Raw genomic sequence first — 22,351 nt, 5'->3', positions numbered from 1 at the left:
AATATTGAAATGTTGAAACTGTATAGACATGAACCGTCAGATACTGACTGAACCATGAGTGTCTCTTTGTGTCTATTGTGAACAGGAACATTAGATATCATTGACACCTCCATTACTGGAATCGTCCCTGAAGTTTTGATAGACCCAGACAAACAGATTCTGATAGAGGACATACGATTGGAGTACAACATAAACAATCCACCAGTCAACAACACGTTAACAGACGAAGAGTTACAAGAGAGAGAGGCTATCATACAAGAAATATATGAGACCCGTATTCAGCAACAGGAAAGTGTCAGGCAAAGGTCTAAACAGGTAAATCCTAGATTCGGAAGGTTGAAATATGGTATGTGATCAGTTATTTTGCAATGTGCAAATATCTTCTTTTTTTTTAATGTACCACCGAATCCCGTTTTCATCACAAACTTTGTAAAGATAAAATGGCAAAAATCAATACAATAACATTACACTTTACAATAAGAAAGAAAAAATAGTACCTGGTTCAAATTTGCAAGCCTACCTACCAAATCACGATATGCAACCTTGGCTACCAGACAAATGGAATCAGTCTGGTATTTGTTCTGTTTTATACTTGTGACTCCATTGGCATTACAGGGATAGTATTGCTGATATGACACCAGACCTATGTTCGCTTTCTTGTTTTCAGGCAAATGATACCGTTCCAAAAATGGTTCATGCTTTAGAAAATTCTCAAGATATTATCGGTAAAACGCTTTTGCCCGGTGAACCAGAAAAGGTTATTGAGAGGGACAATGTTATTCTATCCGTCCAAAAAATGACTGGTGATACACTTAACAATTCAACGGGATTTAATAGAACAGGGATTCGGATGGAGTTGAATCGTAACACGACAGAGGAGGCTGACGAATCAGAGGAATTAGAAGTTCAGGTAAACACGTATCTGTTGTAACTTTGTCATAAAAGTCGTGTATCAGATTGAGCACAACAAAGAGTAACAGTTCGTAATATTATTTGTCCTGACACAAAAAAATAAATTTATTTTTATTGTTTTTTTTTTTTTTTTTTTATTTTCTTTAATTTAGAGGATAATGTAAACTCGCAAAAACTAGATACAATGAAAAGATGAATCTACCACAAAAAAAAAATCTCACTTTCCATACTCCTGTGGAAATGGTAAAACCACGAAAATCGGAACATTAAAAAACAACATCTATCTATTTTACGGAGCAAAAGTTGTTTCTTCATCAATTATGTCTTCCTCTTTAACTGATTCTAAAAATATATTGTTTTTTTAGACGGCAGTCTTCAACAAGATACCGCATTACCATGGCACTGGGTCAACCCAAATTACCTCAAAGGGCATCATGATCGCTATCAAACAGAGCGACGGCACCCGTAAAAATGTCACTATGGATATGCAAATTTCAAATGAAGGTGTCGCTTTTGCAAAAAGATACCAGCCAATTTATCTAAAAGACGATCCTGACCAAATGTTGTATTTTATGTTTAACGTCATGAGTGGAGACGATGCTGTCCTATTTTATATCCAACCGGACAATTTCAACCCGTTTGATTTCGCCTCTTACGGATTGTATGACGTGTTTGCTCGGAGCTTTGAATATCCTTCAACTTCAACATTTGACTGGTCCTATAGCATGAATATAAGGGATTGGGTAGATGATCAAAGCGGATTTAAGATATTTATTCCAGCGAGAGTACTAAAAGCGGGAAAAGGATATGTAGCTTTGAAACCAATTCCAGGTAAGAATTCATTGAATAAAGCAAAACTTGTGATAAATAAGAAAAGTTGAACACATCGTGACCAAACTTAAATCTTGTAGGAAAAAGTGTTAACAGGCATAACTGTTTCTCGGGGATCGCCAATCCCTGTCCCGTCCATTGGAACTTTTAGCTATTTAGATATGAAAAATAATGACGTATTCGCCTACGGGTATATTTCCTACAGTTAAAACCGCGATGATGTACACTATTTACGGTTTATGTGTTAACAGCGCCACCGCTTCCAGAGATCAGTAACAGGATGAGAAGGAGACGGTCAGCAAACGTCAATCAAACTTCAACCAATCAGACTGCGGCTTCCAATTCGTCTCAAATATTCGAACCTGCTGACGTCAACTTCACCATGGTCATCGTTACCACCGGCTGCCGCACTTGGAATGATGAAGGAGCGCTGTGGACATCTAACGGCTGCGAGGTAAATACTCACATGCAAATATCATATCACATTAAAAGTATCATGTTTTGGAAAGAAATCAAATATACCGAAAGTAATTATGAAATGTCTTTTTTTTTCGTAGGTTCTACCGTTTTCTACAATGAACGAGACGGTCTGTCGGTGTTCGGACGAGACAGGGAATATATTTGCAACAACATTTTTCGTTCCTCCGAATACTATTGACTTCAGTGGTGTATGGTCGAAATTTGATCCTACAAATGCAGCTGTCTATGGAACGTTATCTTGTCTCTTGGTTTGCTATGTGTTGCTCTGTGTCTGCGCTCGTCGTTACGACAGGAAAGATTTATTAAAGGTTCGGTATTATATTGTTAACTGTGTTATCAACAGCTATGGTCATTTTAGGATCCTTATTCTTATGAAATATAAGGTAATATAAGTTACATTTTTAGTGACCTTAACTATATTCTGACAATCTTCTATGTCCTCTCATAAATAGAACTCTTCAATATTGTTGCCAAATTCGAAGACTGAAATTATGAAAATAAACTGATTAGTTTTATTACCTGATGTTTCTTATTTCAAGTGGACGACACATTTCTTGAGTGACACCGATAGATATGATTCCTATTTTTATGTCATCAACGTCACAACGGGCCTACGAAGTCAGTCAGGTACCAAATCAAATGTGAGTTTTGTAGTGGCTGGGGAGAATTCAGACTCCGGAGTAAGAATCTTAAGCGACGGGAAATCACAGGTATGTTTCCTTCAGCCAATCAAAATGTCATTGTTATGTTCAAATTTTGAAAATGGAATAATTCATGCCAAACATCTAATATCATTATCTTTTATCCCAGGGCTTTGAACACGCTTGTACCAAACGTTTTATCATGGGAACAACAGAAAGTCTGGGTGAACTGAACTACATCAGAGTGTGGCATGACAATTCGGGTTCTGGTGGCGAACGTTCTTGGTATCTCAGCAAAATCACAATAGATGACCCACAGACCCGTAAAAGGTATACTGTCGGTATATTGAAATGCTAACATATCGATACTAGAACTAAACTTTTTTGCGGTTAAAGCAAATTCATTTAAATGTGTTGAAACCATAAACAACACATTAACAACAGCAGAATCCTATTTACTTGCTACTTGTTACAAACATATTTTCAAAATGATCACCATTGATTATGTTATACATGGCGGATAAAGGGAATGAAAACTTTACTGGGATCGGCCTACATTTATCTGATAATACAGAAATCAAACAATATGGTTACAGATACACGTATCGTAAGATTCTCATTTTTCAGATATGTATTTCTTTGTGACAAATGGTTGTCATATGATCACGACGACGGGATGATTGATAGAATCCTGCCTGCTTGTGGACAAGATAATCTGAAGAAATTTGATGTTATGTTCTACCAACGCGCAAAACAGGGCATAACGGAAGACCACCTATGGCTGTCAGCGTTGATGAGACCGGAAAGAAGCAATTTCACTCGAGTACAGAGGATATCCTGTGTAGTTATGCTGTTGTTCCTTACTATGATAACGAATGCCATGTTTTTCTCGCCAAACGAAAGCGACCAGACCGGATCAGTGTCCATTGGAAACCTTACGTTTTCACTGAAGAGCGTTTACGTATCTATCGTAGGAACTCTCATCACAACAGTTCCAGTTGTGCTTGTTGCATTGTTGTTTTCTAACTCCAAAACGAGGCCACGGAAACCAAACAAATACAAGACAAGAGATGAATATTCTGATGACATGTTCTATACGGATGACAATTTACCATTGCCATCATTCGTGCGTTACATTGCTTGGATTATAGTTTTTCTGGCTATCATTGCGTCGTCCTTCTTCCTGCTACTTTACAGTATGGAATGGGGGAAAACGGCATCAGAAGCGTGGTTGGTCTCTTTCGTTTTCTCGTTCCTTGAATCATTTTTGTTCGTCGATCCTCTAAAGGTAATTGTACATTTTTGATTCTGTTCTGATAAAAACAAAACACAGATGAGCAGTGATTGAAATCACTATCGAGTATTTATTTCGTACGACTGAGGCGCGATCATTTAGCAGATGAATTAAGATTGCATCTTTGTATTTCCTCTGCCAAAACCAATTAAAGTAATTTAAATTTAGGACATACGACAAATATCTTTTTTGGTGTCAGCTACGTAAAATTCGACAAAACCTGATACATACCAGATACTATAAAGCATAAAATTTATCAGGTCTTCCAAGTTGCGTTTCGAGGAGGGATTTTTTTTTTTTTTTTTTTTTTTTGTTAATTTGAGCTTTATTTTTTGTTCCAGGTTGTGTTTATTGCTGCAGTATTTGCATTTATATGCAGACGACCAATGGACTGTCAATCATCTAACGTCAATCTCGAAGAAATAAAGAGAGTCTCAAAAACGTTCACCGGAAGTTCAATGAGAACATACTTATGTGAGTGTTTGATTCTTTACACAAAGGAACATAGGGTAGACATTTCATACTTCATACACCCTCAACATATTTTAACACGATCATTAAGTGTATTTCCGTTTGATCTTGTTTTTAAGGGATATACAGCACAACTATTTTCATAAAGAAAAACTCACAGACGAATCTACATATTTTTTAATTTCACGCCTCAGTTCACCATATCAACGAGCAATAAGAAATAAGGAAAGCTATGAAATGCCGATCACAGTAAAAATAATGTGTAAACAACTCGCAGATTTGTGTTTTATCCGATACTTCGCTGAGAACGTATGATCAAGTCAATGACTGAATTCCGTATTCCTCATTGGCTATATTTAGACAGTCTGGAATGGGGTATTTCTATCAATTAGCATGTCTAAACTGACCTTAGGAAATACTATTTCTGATGCTATTAAAAGGTTTTAAAATGTCTAACAAGAGTTCAAAAAGGGTACAAAACAAATAGAAGTTGACAGATTTATGTTGAATAAACATATAACAATAATTCGGACAAAGAATAAATCAAATTTTCAGTATGCATTTGATCGGTCTTCGAAAGGTACACGCAAAAGATTAAAGCTGATTTTCCCGTTTTATCTATGAAGGCTTCCGAGAGGATATACTGAGTGAGAAAGATGAGTCCAAAGATAATGAAATGGCTAAAGCAAGGGACCAATGTCTGAAGGAGCAGCGAGCTGTGAAGGTTTTCATAGAACTTCTCTTCTATGTTGTCTTCGCCTTCATCATTTACAGCATTAGCTATGTAAATCGAGACCAAAGATCGTTCGCACTGAAGGATAACATATATCGCAGTCTCAACGATTCGTATGGCCAATACGGTTATGGTAAAGTGAGTACTATGACCGCTCGTGATAACATCTACATCAATTTCAAGCAAGTTGTTATCAATATCGTACAAAAGAGTATTTTCCGAATATCTCATAAACACAACTCCTGTTTACAGATAAAACGATGCTGTGGTACTTTTTCGCAGTTTTTTTTTTTACATATTCCTATTGTTTACTGACTGTTTTCTTTGGTGACGGCATTACTTAATTCTAAATTACTGAATTCAATCTTCTAACTATAAGCAAAATTATACTAAGACCCAATATGCAATGGGAGTGGCGATTGCTCTGTAGCTGATAAAGGTTTGAAAATGAAACAAATCTTATTCCAAAAACTATATTTTATAAAATTATTTTTAAATATCTTTCTTGAAGATAAGCGATGCCAGCGGATACATGAAATGGCTGAATGAGACATTTTATGAGAAATATTTTCCCGAAAATGACTACAACGGTGAACCACTCGATGTGAGGGACCGCTTATTCTTCTCTGGTTTAGACAATGTTAAGATTGGTCCTCCACGATTGAGACAAGTCAGGATGAAAAGAGGTGAGCTAAAATAGAAACTGCCATAGCAAATTAACTACAAGATCATCGAAATTCAAAATAGCATTGAAACCTGATCAAGAAAATTATTCATTACACGCACCATCTTCCCTCAGATGAAAAATACATAGAAAAATATATTCCCATTCGCATGGCGATGCTGCAATAGACATGTAATCTTACCTGAAAAGAATAAATTTAGGTACGATCCAACGTCATCATTTTGAATGCTGAAATTTTGCTAATACTCAAAGACGTCCAAAAAATATGAATAACAGTATTTTCATGTCTCTGTATTTTCAAACATGTACAAGTATACGGTTTCTTCTATAGGAAAATGTCCTTATTCGAGACTTATTGAGAATCGAGACTGTATTCCCGGCTACAACATTTACGAGGAAGACGAACAATCGTATTGTATTGGGTGGAATGATGGCTCGTCGGCGATTTGCAATAGTCCGAATTTCTACTCCATGGATGCGTGGCGTTACCAACGGTCCGAGGAAATTTGGGGCACACCTATAAAAGGCGAATACGAGACATATGGTGGAGGAGGATACATCCTCAAGCTTGAGAATGGGCTACAAAACTCCAGATATATAGCAGAGGAACTCGTAAAATACCACTGGATAAACAGAGCAACAAGAGCGATTTTCCTGGAATTCACTCTATACAATGCAAACACTAATCTATTTTTGTATCTGATATTCTTGACGGAGTTTACTGAAAATGGCGGCCTTCTGACATGGGTGGATGTCTATCCCTTCCGGCCGTACCAACATACTGGGGCCCTTGGAGCGTATGCAATGCTTTGCTACTTCGTATACCTTATTGTCTTAATCTATGGAACAGTGAAATTAATCAGGAAAATAACGAAAGAACGACTACGATTTTTCTTGGATTTGTGGAACATTACCGACTTTTCTTGCGTGGTACTGAGTTACATTGGTGTGGTTTTGTGGTGTCTTCGTTATATCTATGCCTCTCAATCCATGGCAATTTACTATGATGACATAGATGCATTCATCAACTTTCAGCACGTTGTAGTATGGGACGTGTCTTTCAATGTAATAATTGGCATCATCGTTTTCGTTGCTACGATACGGCTTTTAAGGATGATGGGATACAACAAACGGATGACGCAGCTTGCAAGTGTTATATCACACGCTTCATCCGAATTAAGTGGTTTCGCTCTGATTTTTGGAATTGGATTTTTTGCATGGGTGATTCTTGGCTATTTTTTGTTCGGATCCACTATGCACGAATACAGAAGTTTATTTTCGACGTGGGGCAGCCTAAGTAATTCATTGATAGGGAAAAACAAACTTGATGCTATGACACGGGCTGCTCCAAACTTTGCCAATTTTTACTTCTTCACATATGTGGTGTTTGTCATGCTCATTCTCATGACTATGTTTGCTGCGATCCTCAATCAGAGTATTTCAACTGTGAAGGCAGACATACACAAACAGCCTGATACGTTCGGCATTCTGGACATATTTAATAAGTACATCAATGGACTTCGGAGCTTTATTTTCAGGAATAGAAATGACAATGTGAGACATCACGAAAGAAGACGCAGTAAGTGTGAAAGAATGTTACCTTCTTAATCCGTTTTAAACTTGTTTGAAAACAAATCTTTAAGAAAACTCAGTTTCTTTTTCTTCAGTTTACGGATTTACCGGAAAACCGTGAAAATGAAGTTTATTTAAATATCCCTTGTAGGAAATAATTACCGGGTTGGAAAGTTTTGCGAACGCATTTAATTCTCGAAAGCACCTCATCGCGATTATATCGAACAGGTCAGCATTTATAGCGACGGTATGGTTTTAATGAAATAAGCTGAGTATGGATTAACGAATTTAATTTAATAGTCATCATTATATTGACTAAATAGATAGTCGTTTTCTTGTATTTACACATTAGGCTGCGATAGCTTAGTCGGTATAATGTTGGGCTACGTAACATCAGGTGAAGATCCGAGATGCATGGTTAGGGTTTATGCTAGGAAACGGACCGCTCTATGTTGTTGTAGTTTTGTCATTTGGCAAGACAATTTACCGTAAGACCTGCAGATGAAAAGTGACGGACATCCAGTACGTGTTTCATTTAAGTAACCACCAACAACTATAGGATACTCCTCCTCAAAATGTCCTTGGCTCTGAACGCGACGATAAATCCAGCAAAACAAACGAACGTTATTACAAACATATAGAGTGTTTTGATAAAGATAAAGTATTATGACTATGAACATGTTATTTATGAAATAGTTTCTTTCTATTGTTTTTATGTGTAATTCGGATTGTGTATAAAGCTTATTGTTTGATTTCTTCGGACATTTTTATCTTGTACTATCACTATTTCTCGAGTGTTTTTTTCATTTTTTGTAGTTATTTTTTTATCAAATCGTGAGTTCACAAATCATTAAATTGTTTTAAGACAAGGGATGGATTTTAGTGTAAGAATTTTTTTGAGACTTTTTATTAACAAAGCCAAGTACAGACGAAATATTTTTTAAACTGCGAACTCTGTACCAGGTGAATCTATTTATATGATTGTACATCAGCATAACGTTCTTGAAATGTACCTTCAAGTCATTGAGATAGAAAATACAAAATGCAGGACAGAACGTTTAGGGGTTTGTATCCAAATCCGGAGGTCGTTCTAATTTTTACCGCTTCTTTGCAGTTTACAACCCTGGCAGCGGACAACCTCGTCCAAAAATGGACACGACCAATATTATGAGAACCGTGCGAGATATCTTCGGCTATACATGGGATGACGAGGTCAGTTCACTTGAACATTATTTTAAAGTCCGCATGAGACTATTATCTTATTAATCGCATGGTATAACTGTTTAGATATTGTCGCAATTTCCCTTGCATTTGTTAGATGTACATTTTGCTTTTGAAAAGTCAAAGGTGTTCATTTTAGTTCACATAAAGTTTGCTATTAGGTTTATCATGTACTCTCTGCTTACCAGTCATCAATACATTGATAAATGGACCTGCTCGTTTGCATCTATCTGCTTATAATATTGGCTTAAGCTACACCAGTTGTGTTTTGATATACCATTGCTTTGACTTTTCTAGGAATGCGACGAACCTGTACAATCGTTTGATGACATATGCCTAGATGTCATGCCACAATACGATGACTCTAACATGATTGGTTCACATGGGTTCAATATGTATTGTCATGAGGAGAAAACCAGTCAAACGGACGAATATATCGATGCGCTCTTATTTTGTAAGGCACCATTAGAGAGGTCAAATACACTTCCTCTTCCAGGAAAGAAAAAGGATCCCTTACATTTATCATTTTTGTAAGTTTGTATCTCTGGCAGACGTATACCACCTCTAGCTTGTAATCTTACTTTATCATGTACATAGATTAACTTCGTACATACTTTAATGTGCCTATTTAAACCATTAAACTTCCTTACGGAATGTATGTAAGTATTCATCGAAAGGGACTAATGACACGAAAAGCTAGTTGTTTTTCACGGTTATGTTGTAAGGATCATCATATAGTATTTATATATGTTTCATTATGTTGCTTTTTCATCTGTGATAATGAACATTCTTGGAAATTTTTTACAAGGTTATCATACATTTGTGTGAATTTTAAGAGACTTTAACTTTTAAATTTTCAATGTTGCTTTGAATTTATTTGTGCACGTGTCGTGCTGTCTTTATTAAATGCTTTTATTTCTTTAAATTTGTATTATTTATATGTATCGCAATAGTTGAAGAAATGATATGTACGGACGAAAATTAAAATAAATCAAATCATTGGGCACCCTCGCAATGAGTCTCTCATGTGCATCGTTGTTATCCGGGAGACTTTGCCTTCATCCGTTGGCGCTACAATTTCTGACCGCTTAACATACAGGCCAGGATTTGGTCCATCGTGGTTACTTTTAAAATGATTCTGACTTGATTTTCCGAAATGAGATCTTTTCATAGCGAACGAAAATTCAGCTGCCTTGCTCGTGAAATGTTATGTTCATAAATGATAACAAAGGAGAGGCTAGGGTATCGTCAACACCTTTTATTCCATAAATAGCACAGCAGTGCATACACAAATACGAACATCTTCCCATCACTCACATTGACATCAACATTCAGGCATTAAGGCAGAGTTCATCATAGATAGTTTGCTGTATGTTTACCGCAGCATCACTTGCATCATAAGGTATGCAAACTTTCTTTGGAATTCTTTGTTTCGGCCGATGAAACCAAATTTGTGATCTCGCCAAAGCATATGAAATACAGAAAATGATAAACAGCGAATGCTTTATAACAAAAGATCCTTCGGACGCGTTTTGTTTCATCGTTTCAATTTCACTGCCAATCACCAGATTTTAATGCCCCCCCCCCTTTTTTTCTTAATCCCTTAATCCCAGTTTGGTATCACCCATAATGACAAATGATGGCAGAGTAAGAGTTCATCAGAAATGAAATCATGAACATATATTCCGCTTGATCTAGCGTGATCAAGTATAGACTTTGGCTTAAGTTGGATTTCGTAATTAAACAAACATAAGAAGGTCATAAAAGCAAAATCGACAATTTCAACAACTGAACCGAAATACGAACATTGGTACAAACCTTATTTAACACAAAATGTTATTTCATATGGAGTACTAAAAGCGACTGTAAATAAATAATAATAATGACTGTAAGAAATTCATTCCGAAAGTTGCAGTCTTGTGTTCTTAACACAATGTACTATATACATTTTCTAAATAGTGTATTTTTTGTGAATAAATAAAACTGGGTTAAAGTTGAAAGTTTGTCATTATATGATCGAAAACAAACTAAAAAGGAAAACAAAAAACGTACAGGCCGTCATGTACGTTCTATGTTCTAGGCTCTCAATACATTTCATTCTTGTAAATATTTAAATTTAAACAGAATATATATTTTTGATAGCAGAAAATCATACCATTATTAGGTTCCCTCCAAATCGTTGTACAAAATCGTTATGATATTGAGTATATTGAGTATAATGAACATAATTCCAATGTCACATTTACACCATAATAGAATTCCACTAAAAACATATAATTGAATAATAATATTTTCCTCTATGCATCCAGCATACAACAGTATTATAGTATACGAATATCAGTGGATATTAACAATAATATACAGAAGAAAAACATTTGTCTTCCTTGAAGATTGGTATTTAATCCACACATCTCCCTTAAGTTAACTCAAAACATGATATATTTACCAATGAAAATAAAACATCTTTCATTACTACATTTACACTGAGTGTAATTCACAATCATGATGATATTATGCCAGTTACGTCTAATGTGATCGTGCGGCACCTGAAATATATATTCGAAAATGAAGATTTAAAAAGTAATCTCTAAAAATTGGATATAAATGAAACTCGTGAATGAATCTAACCTGTTTGAAGATGGTCAGTTCAAAAGAAATTGTAACAGCAAATTTGGACCCGATGTAATGGAATGTATCAAATATCATACTTTGAAAATATTGGTCCAAAGATGTTATGTCTGAAGTAAACTTTAAATATCACGCAGGTGGAATTTGCATTAAAAATAAATCGTTTATGAAGGAATTCCTTTCAACGACAAGTGAAAACACACTAGCACCATCTACTTAGTTTTTCAATGATTGCAAAGAAACATTTCTCTCAAATACGTAGTTTTTAATGGAACTATCCATAATAATATATTATGTTTAGTGCCACACAAACATACGTATGTTTATAATACAATCCATCACCATTATTACTACTAATATACATAACAATGTATAACTGGTTGATTCTATTTTTATTTGAAATCTGCGACAACGCAGATCTGTTATAAACCAGTTACACAGTGGAGTTTGCAAATTGTGATCTTCCACCTATCACATTAGACAATCGTGATCTTCCACCTATCACATTAGACAATTGTGATCTTCCATCTGTCACATTAGACAATCGTGATCTTCCACCTATCACATTAGTCAATTGTAATCTTCCACCTATCACATTAGTCAATTGTGATCTTCCATCTGTCACATTAGACAATTGTGATCTTCCACCTATCACATTAGACAATTGTGATCTTCCACCTATCACATTAGACAATTGTGATCTTCCATCTATCACATTAGACAATTGTGATCTTCCACCTATCACATTAGACAATCGTGATCTTCCACCTATCACATTAGACAATTGTGATCTTCCATCTGTCACATTAGACAATTGTGGCTAAACGCGGTGAACTGGTGAAGTAAAGTGTGTTGATTTATATTTTTTTCATTCCTTATTTTTTTTTATATTTGTAAAACACGTTATCTTCATGTCAAGTTTAATCAATCAGAAATGCGTTATTACGATGGCACCATTAATATCATTAACAGTCTGTATTAGTAAATGAGCCCCCTGCACAATAAGATATAAATCATACAGGTTACAATGGGTTCTATTTTTGTCAACTAATGCTATACTGAAACAAAGATCACGTTATCATTAACACAAAGAGCAATCAAATTTATCATATATTACGCATTGAATTATATCTATTAGAAACAAACGGCATTTATAAGCACTTTCGAATATTATTAGACACATTCGAAACCCTTTGTATTACAATAAAGATAAATTCAAAACAAATAAACGAGGAAAATGAGAGTTGTTATATATTGTCATGGATTTTTAATAGGTACTTCAACTTTCATTCAGCCGTAAGTGTACTCCCCTTGCGGCAAACAACTTAACACGCATAGCAAGGCTTATCGCAGAGAATAATTGATTGTCATATCAATTATCTTTCAATAATTCATGAAATCCGCTGCTGGTTACAAAGACTATAAAACACGTAAATCATTAACCGATCAACATATATAGTTTCGCTTCATTGTAATCGGTCAATGAAAACATGCACATGGGACTTAACGTTCATCTGAGGCACAATGTTTCTTGTAACAAGATATAGAAATGATTTGATTGATAAAAGTGACATAACTTTAACTTTACCTATAATGCAAATCTAAGTTGTGTATTCATTAACTGCTGTCCCATGCTAAGGCTTCTAATCAAGTTTGAATTAAAAGAAATTACACTCTAGATTTGAATTTTCCTATATAAAACTTTCTATCCAGAAACAGTAAAACATCGTTGAAATTTCAGTCAATTTGACCTCTTTTTTTGGCCCTTTTCTGAACTTTTTCTGAAAAAAATATTTTTTGCTCTCAAATGTAATTTACCTATGTAGTTAATTTCACTCACTCCCAAGGGAGAACGCGAGACCCTTGGGTCATGAAATTTGCAACTTGGTTCAACAATACCTTGGATTTGAGATTATGAAATTTCAATCAATTTGACCCAATTTTGACCCCGCCCAAAATCCGAGGTCAATATATGCCTCTCAAAAATTAATAATTGAATTAATAATTCAAGCAGGGTTTGAAATATTTCTAATAGAATATAAACAAATAGTATTCAAAAATGTGATTTTTTCCTTGATTTACTTCAGTAAAATTTACTCCCTCCCCTGGTAGAAATGTGAGACACTTGGGTAATGAAATTTACAATTTTGCAACAGCATTTTAAAACCTTTCCATCCATGAAGAGTACTTAATTCTGCTATATCTGGGTTTCGAGAAGGTTTTTGAATTTTCTGTCAATTGAACCCATTTTGATCTCGTCCAACAGCCACTGGGGGCAAGCCACGTCAATATGTGTATCTCATTAAAGTCTCATCTTCAACTAATAATTCTACCCAGGTTTGAACTATTTCCTATAGAAAATTAAACAAATAATGATCAAAAATGAAAATTTCCAATATAAACATCAGTAAACTTTACCAACTGACCAAAGGAAAATGGGAGATTCTGGAGTAACGAAATTTATAATTTTGCTGAAGAATTTGAAAGTCTTTCCATCCATAAAGAGTACTTGATTCTACCAATCCTGGAATTTGAGGAGATTGTTCAATCAATGTGACCTTTTCTGGCCCGCCCTTCAGGTCCCTAGGAGTTGGGGACCATATAATTTCCAATTTTGGTGCGCCCCTAGCCGTGCAGGATTTTTGTAAAATTTCATTGAAATCGGTTATTGGGTTTTCCTGAAGAAGTCCAAAGTGTTAAAAGTTTACGACGCACGACGCTGGACAAAAGGAGATTATAATAGGTCACTCTGAGACTTTGTTTCAGGTGACCTAATAAATCGACTTAACAATTTCTACAAACGATCGTTGTCCCAAGTTTTGTGTATTACACATTAAAGTGATTCAGTGCCTTTAAAACTAAGACATGTCCCCATTTGAGATAGGAATGTTTTCAGTAAACACCTAAAACTCCATTAAGTCGATTGGAACGAACAAACAGGTACTATACATATATTGTTATATTCCATATCAAAAGCACAATTCCCATCATACCATCATAAACAAACATAAGAGTATTGGAATTTTACATCGTTCTTATTCCATATTGCTCTTTATCAATGTGATAAGTATTGATAAACATTTTAAACTATCCGTAACTTCAAAGTAAGACTGTCATTTTTCACAGTTATGCTTCCGTACAAATTGGGCTAGACATATTACGACCTTGTACTTTCAACACCATTCCAGACACATGTCTATGTTCTTATTTCCTGATCAATGTCCAAAGAATGCTTATTCACAGAATGCTTTGAACGGGATAAGGTAAGCGTCACCTTGATGAAAATTCTTGGATCTTCATCTCCGCTGCCAACAGATGTTCAGTATCGTCTGTGGTTTCTGCCGTGACAAAGTCATTGTCCCACTCTAGATCTGTGGAATTCACAGGACTGTCTCTGCTTTTATGAACAAATGCAGTCACTAAATTTTCTTCTGTTGATGATCTGGTTTTCTTTTGAGGTACAACGCCTGAAAAAGTGTTAATCTAGATTTTAAAAATATGCGGATAAATAGTATTAAAATTCCATTGACCTCATATAACAGTCAGACTATATCTTTTACTTTCGTCTAGTCTTCGAAAGCATTATTTAGATTGGAATTCATAGCTTATTTCCTAATCATTCCACTCTGAAAACATTAAGTGTTAAAAACATGTTAAAGTCACATTACTTTAATAAGACAATAACACCAATATCTGATCGCTACATTTAAAAAACAATCACAATCACTCTGGTGATATCAAACATTGTTCAGGACCCTATCGTATTTCCAACAACAACAAAAAGGAAAAAATATTTCACATCTGATATCTGCTCATGGATACCAGTAATAATATGATCGAACTATATTGATTCAGACCACGGTGACCAGCCCTTTCTCATTGCCTTCGGACTATCAGGAATTCGGTCAAATTTCAAAAACGATAATTGCTACACTAAAACAATCATTATATTTAGGTCATGGCAACTACAGCAAATGTCAATCACATTATAAGCATGATATTAATATCTACATTAACATACACCAATTAGTGTACACAAAGGAAAAAGGACACGGCTGTTAATTGATTTGTACAGCTATTGGTAATATTTATCGATTACAACACACGGATCAACGAACCTTCCTCGTGTTCCCACTCAAGGTCGAGAGATGAGCCCTCTGTATGCGATCGATCCCTCGTCTGAGTTGTCCCTGAACTATTTGAGCTTTGGCCGTCACCTGACCCTAATGGAAAGTAATGAAAAGATTTGTAGCACTGTTCATAAAAAAACAATAACCAAAGTGAATAATATTGACACTTAGATATCGTATTACAATAGAATTCAAGATCTATCGAGAATGTTAATATATACACAAAGTATTTTTTTGGTCTCAACAATATCATAAATTGATAAACAAATTGGGTGTGGAAATGTGGGACACATGGTATCCTTTTTTTTAGTTAATGTGGTTGTACGGCATCGTGGACGTGTTTTACTATACCGCAACACCAAAATGACACATAATTCTAAACCATATTTCAAAAAGAGTATTTGTTTCGTTTAACATCACAAAATAATCAGAAGATAAACGTCCTTTCTCAATATACATGAAAAGAAACTACACGTCGAACTTAAGTTCAATTCTTGTTTCAAGTTTGAAATTATTTTGTTACTAGATTTAATGTTTGCCCAAAAAGACTTCTACGGAAAGTTTTGACTGCCTCAAGAATTGTCGTCTCAGGAACGGTCCCAAAGCAGGAAGCGCATTATTTCTGCATCCCGGTAACCTCACAACAGTGACAGAAAATAAAACAATCCTTTGATTTTACATAAATGCTTCAAACCTTACCTTGGCGTAAATGTGCTGTCGCTTTATAAGATCTGGCTTTTACGCTTGCCAAAAACATTTCAAAGTCATCTTCTCCTCCAGCTCTGAAATCCACACAAATATCACAATACATATGCATGTATACCATATCCAGATTATTTAATAGTATTTCAGGATCATTTAATTGCTGAGAAAGATTTACATTTTGATTAAATTACTTTGAAATTAATTTTATCTTAGCGATTGATAGATTTATCGTAAATGAATACCAAACTATATTATTGGTATTTCAGTTAAATAAGTGTTCAAGGCAGTATTATAATCAAGAACATAAAACAGTATTATCTCAATTTTATCTTCCGTCTTGTTTTTTGCACAATCAAACAAGAATAGTCAGCATTATGTTTTAAACATCAAAACTCTTGAATAATTCCTATCAGCAATGTCAAAAATCAGTCGTTGGAGTAAACACGTACATTTCCCATTCCCCTTCGTCATCTCCAACCCAAGACTTTGACTTCCGGTTGGCATTTTTATCACGTGCTGCCGCTTCCTTGGCCCTCTGTAATTTGGCCGTTCTAGCTGCCTCCCTTTTAGCTTCGTAGAATTTTTCTTCTTCTAATCGGAGCTCTTCTTCTCTTTGTGCAAGCTTTTAAATTATCATAACGATGGTAATCTGCTATAATACCTTTATAGTCAAGTTCGCTTTAATGTTTGCGAAAAAAATTATGTTAATAAAACCCTTGCTAATATTAATCATTAAGTTGATTATTTAATATCGATGTGAATATGTAATGTATTGACATCAAAATGCATACCAAATACGACTTTAAAACATTGGATGAAACCACCTAGACTACATGAACTCAAAAAATGGTATACTGGCAAGCATTGTTCACCTGTGTTCATATTGGTACTTTAATAAATATGAAATTCTCTTATGAAAGCGTTATAGCCCGCAGAACTATTCAAGCAATTCCCCAATATTTAACATTTTGCACCGGGGAGTTTAAAATCGTATGACTTGGCCCATGATCACAAGTAACTTAATTACCTATCTCATCTCCGATGCCGAGTACCTATCCTTCCTAACATTGAAAGACACTCTATTCTCTTTCACCGAAACACTGTTTTTATCAAATAACAGTGTGCCATTTTACACAAGTAAATTCTAATGAAAAGTCGATAACATCGGATCACCCACCATTATATGTGGTGTAATATGTGTACATACCTATGTATATGCTCAATATTTGTATCACTAGGTGAGGAGGCCACTTCTCATAATATACTTAAATATATACGGTAGTAATGCCACAAAGAAATCGTGAATAGTCTATCGCTCTGAGACCGTTATATTCGGAGTACAGACAAGGCAGTTGACTGAACAATGTCTCATATAGTCCCATATTGTCACATCGTCACAAATTGATTCAGTCTTTTTCTCAATTCAAGCGTTTACAATTTAAAAAGATAAATGGAAACGTGCTCATTTGTAGAAGTTTGTTTGTCCTCTCACTGCAGGGCATCTATGTTACTTATCAAAAGATATGCCCCTCTACCTGAACGACGGTGTCAATCACCACTGACACTTTTGAAATATCTACATTCAATCTAGCACCACTCTCGTGTTCTCATTGGAAACAACTATAAGATGAAGCAAAATTAAATTAATCAATCCCCAACCTTCATTCAGAGGCTTGAATTGTATTTATTATAAACCTGCTGGAATAATATTTAATTGTCTTATATAATTATTCATTTAAATCAGATGTCGCACAGATCAACATATTCATCATTAACGTTAACGGAAACACAGTAAACAGACATGTGAATTATGGTACGCAAACGCATGTCATCTTATCAGCTAGGGAAGAGGCTGTGTAAGGGTATCAATGATATTTTTAAAGCAAATGATAAACAATTAAAATTAAAAATAAAAAGATAAACATCACATTTCACAAGCAAATTATATATAGTCTAGTGACTACTGAAAATATATATAACTTCACAAATAATAAATAACAACGGGCAAAATACAGAAAAATCAAAATTAGAGAAGATATATTTATATTTTTCCGCTAAACACAAATAGAAAACAGATTTTGTCGGCTGAACATTAAAAACAATTGTTGCCACGCGCAGTACCTTATTCCGCTTAAATTGAAAATGTTTCGATATATGGCAAAGAAAACAGATTCAGTACAAACCTAGTAGGTTTTTTGTAATGTCAAATTGATATATGGCCAAGCATTATCGTTTATACTTTATCTACCACTGCATACCTGTTTATCAATTTTACGATCACGTTCTTTTTGTTCATGTAAGAGTGCGGTGTACTGTTTTGATGCTACTAGTTGTTTTTCCCTCTCGGTCACCAATCTAGCATAAAATAATAAAACAAAACATATAAAAACAGAAAAGTCTGCATATTCACAACACACGCAAACATGCATTTGTTAACATCAGATGCAATCTTCTCTACTGAATAATAAATATACATCATCTATGTTTCAGATGGGCATGGCAGATTACAATATTATCTAATTATTGTAATCGAAAAATTATTAGGCCTCAAAGATAGGGCATTGTCATGAACATACGAGGCCTTCAAACTCTATTCAAAACTCGTTGACATTAAACCCTTTTTTTGATGCATCGGTCAAGGATGTAAGTTTCCGACAAAATCAATCTTCAACGCCATCTTATGAATGTTGCCAATGTTGTAATAATGTTACACAAGATTTTCTTTCAATTTTATTCATATTTTTTTTAACGAGGTCAATGCAGTGATATGTTTATTGTTATAAAGGTAAGAATTGAGACAACCACATAGTATATAACATAACACTACCGAGACGTTTCCTATAGCATAGTCGAGTTCTACCTATCCGACTGGTATTCGAGTGTCTCGAGCTAACCAATGAACTTGAGTAACACAAGTACAATCTATGTCGTTTGAAAACCATATCCAACATTCCCGTCAAACACTTTAAGGCTGTATTTGAGAAATAAGAAATAATGTACAGTCATGTTTACAATGCTAATATATGTTGATACGTTCATTTAACCATATTTAACAACAATGAGCTAAAGATTGTTTGCTGGCACTTCTTTTATATTGTAATGTGACGGTCTATTTAACCATTTATCATGTTTACTTACTGTTAAACGTAAATAATTCCGTTCACAAATAATCGGCCTAGTACGGAAAGGTCTAGCACCTGTACCTTACAAAGTTTTACTGACAAACATCGTAAACATTATAACTACGTTCAACCATGCGAATCGCATAAAATATGAAAATTGACTGAATCAATGAATGCATTATTATAAGATAAGATAGACCAATATTTTAGCCAATTATGTTCTTTTATCATTAACTCCTAAGTACCATTTGCATTTAATATTTATAACGGTGTATTCGAAATCATTAACATTTTCGGCAATTATTTAATTCAAATATAACATTCCACAGGATTTAGATACGGTAGCATTATCAATGAGGTCTTCGTCAGTTCGAAAATATAACGCAAATTTAAAAAGAAATCTATCAATGTAACCAAAGGGTATTTTACAGAAAGTTAATTATCATTAATTTTCAGTCAAGAGATGTTCACTGATTTTTGTCTTGATTATGTCTTAATTATGACTTAATCTACCAACATGTCGTCAATTTACAAACTCATAACATCGCGGTTTAAAAGATGCAGATTGATGGTTGATATGGGAAAGTTTTACAGTCGTCATAGTGATGTCATTTACTTTATTTCTTTGTGCGACATCAAGCTTGACGTGTTAGAAATACGTTAGTTTGCCTGTTTGGCTCCATTGTAGTATACTTTGTTCTCATTTGAGATTTTGATATCATTAATTTGGATGACCAATATTTACATGTGGTTGTCGTCGATGAAGTGACGCTATATCTTCCATAACACGTGGTCTTATTCTCCTTGTACTTTTTCCCCAAACAATACCCGTGTAAAATTGCCTTTAGTTCATATTTTTCATCTAGTTTTATTAATTAGAGCTTGGATTATGATTAAGTTGTCATATTGGTATTTCATACACACATTATGGAAATACTACGTTAATTACTTCGAGAGGCAGAAAGATTAAAGGGCAGATAATTTTGTTTGCTGATAACTACTGCTCCTGTTCCAGTTTTATTTGCGTTAACTAAAGTTTTGCTGCAAAATGAAAGAAAAATGAAAGGTTACAACACACAACAATGCCATGCCAATTACACGTGAATCGTTTACGTATACATACCAGTTTTACATATGATGAAACAGTAAAAGGTCCATTTGTAAGTTCAAGTTGACATCTGTAAGTTTAGTATTACAAATTCTCATCTATATGATATGCAAAAGAAATACCTTTTTCTATCTGCTGTTTTTTCTACATTATAACATCATCCTGTTTGTGACAGGATTTAGTAGTTAAGTTCAGGAATGCATACCCTTGTCAAAATACCAATCATTGAACTGTTTTGGATGCGTTTAGCAACGATAAAACTCTTTATATGTATTACATTTCCCTAAGTTATAAGTCCTGACAGCTTCGTCAAAACTACATTTTCTATTGGAAATGAAAGCATGACATAAGCCATCTAGAGAGGTTTTTTAATATTTGTTTTTGTTCTGTTTCGTTTCAGTTCATATATCGGAAAGATACTGTACATGTTCATGACATGTTCTTGCACCATCACGTCTCAAATACTCATAATTAAAGTATTATTGTCGAGGAATACTAATATGCTCATAAACTGAAATGCTTCTTCAGACATAACTTAAACGTCATGCATGTAATGATCCACTACATAAATGACGTCATTAGTTCACTTGTAATAAAATGTTGGCTTGTAATAATATCTAGCGGACTGTAATTTTCAGAAGTTTCCTATCATTTCAGTTTTTATAACTTCATGACGTCATGTGCATTGTGACATCACCAAAGATGGAGACATTTACTGAGGAAATCGCAAATTTTGATTTCATATCGGTGTAAAATGGTGCTGCTGTCTCGAATGCTATGTAATAAATCGAATCTAACATTGTTTTTGATTTTATACTGAAGATAATAAATCCTCAAGAGTTTTTCATTCGCCAGAGATTTAGTGAAAAGAAAAGTTTTAGACTCGTTTGCAATCTTATTTCAAATGAAAGCTATCAGAGATTCGATCAATGTACCGATATAGATTACTCATACCTGCTCATTTCATCGGCATGGCTATCCTGTAAAGTGAAAAGGCAAGATCAATCAAAACGACAATACAGAACATGAAAAATAATCGGAATTTAAAATAATTGTATTTAAACATTTGTATTCACGCCATTCACGAAACAATCGCTAACTCAACAAATAGGAATGTTACATGTAACAGATAAAATATCAATTATATCGCATTTATTTGCATAAGAGGCGTATTAGCAACAAAACTAGACGTGATACACATGAGCTAATAGTTAATTTATTAAAGCTAAATCTTGATCAAACAGTCTTTAAATCTATATCATCTTGATAAAGCAATAACAAACATAACACCACAATAAAATGCGAGCTGAAGTGAACGCATCATACAACTAATTATAGAGAGGAAGAGGGAATGCTTTCTAAATAAAGCGATAGTTTTATCTTCATCAAGCCAAGATAAGAGAAAGCGGGTGTTATAGTTATAGCATTCGGAGGAACAGAGGTTTGAAGTGCAGTCTTAATAAAATGAGAAGTTATGTGATACAAGCATAACATATAAATGTTAGAAGTCTATCACTGAATACGCTTAATGGAGCTAATGTTGATGCGTAAGACTGAAAGCTTAATGGAGCTAATGTTGATGCGTAAGACTGAGGATTTATATCGATAAAAGATTCTTAATGACAAAATCTAATAAACGAGATTTCAAATGATAGTGACCGAGAAAACTGACTAATTATATTAGTCTGTTTACAATGGGAAATCTGAAGTGTTATCTACACCAAATGAAAGCTTAAGTGATATTATCCAGATAAGTCAAGGGACAAAATAAAAATAACTGATATGTGAGCACTAGAGGGGGTTTGATTGCATCGGATT

At 34.5% G+C, this 22,351-nt stretch overlaps 3 protein-coding genes across 4 annotated transcripts in view; 2 read left to right on the top strand and 1 right to left on the bottom strand.

Moving 5' to 3' along the window:
• Nucleotides 1-688: 688 nt before the first annotated feature.
• LOC132553452 (polycystin-1-like protein 2) lies at nt 689-9,374 on the top strand. The gene is made up of 13 exons (XM_060217698.1): nt 689-910; nt 1,278-1,743; nt 1,995-2,197; nt 2,301-2,531; nt 2,763-2,933; nt 3,034-3,194; nt 3,492-4,152; nt 4,500-4,632; nt 5,256-5,500; nt 5,874-6,048; nt 6,379-7,626; nt 8,734-8,831; nt 9,138-9,374. Exons 1-13 carry the CDS (start codon nt 689-691, stop codon nt 9,372-9,374), a joined length of 4,251 nt encoding a protein of 1,416 aa, XP_060073681.1.
• A 2,104-nt stretch (nt 9,375-11,478) lies between these two features.
• Nucleotides 11,479-12,292, top strand: LOC132553435 (uncharacterized PPE family protein PPE24-like). Its single transcript, XM_060217679.1, has 2 exons — nt 11,479-11,522; nt 11,902-12,292. Exons 1-2 carry the CDS (start codon nt 11,479-11,481, stop codon nt 12,290-12,292), a joined length of 435 nt encoding a protein of 144 aa, XP_060073662.1.
• A 1,600-nt stretch (nt 12,293-13,892) lies between these two features.
• LOC132553443 (AP-1 complex-associated regulatory protein-like) overlaps nt 13,893-22,351 on the bottom strand; it is a 37,456-nt gene continuing 28,997 nt past the window's right edge. Inside the window, exons 4-9 of one of the 2 annotated variants that reach the window (XM_060217688.1) lie at nt 21,488-21,513; nt 20,549-20,603; nt 16,753-16,925; nt 16,298-16,380; nt 15,587-15,691; nt 13,893-14,935 (exon numbers count right to left, since the gene is read on the bottom strand). In XM_060217688.1, coding sequence (XP_060073671.1) covers nt 14,739-14,935; nt 15,587-15,691; nt 16,298-16,380; nt 16,753-16,925; nt 20,549-20,603; nt 21,488-21,513 — 639 coding nt within the window. In that variant the 3' untranslated portion in view covers nt 13,893-14,738. Of the gene's footprint in view, nt 14,936-15,586; nt 15,692-16,297; nt 16,381-16,752; nt 16,926-18,561; nt 18,659-20,548; nt 20,604-21,487; nt 21,514-22,351 lie in introns of both variants that reach the window. The other variant, XM_060217687.1, reaches the window with a different exon arrangement.

This window comes from Ylistrum balloti, unplaced genomic scaffold, assembly GCF_031769215.1.
Source record: "Ylistrum balloti isolate Yb309-2 unplaced genomic scaffold, AGI_CSIRO_Ybal_v1 Utg370328, whole genome shotgun sequence".
NCBI classification, from domain to species: Eukaryota; Metazoa; Mollusca; class Bivalvia; order Pectinida; family Pectinidae; genus Ylistrum; species Ylistrum balloti.
Note: the sequence above shows the minus strand (reverse complement) of the source record. Positions and strands in the feature narration are given on the sequence as shown.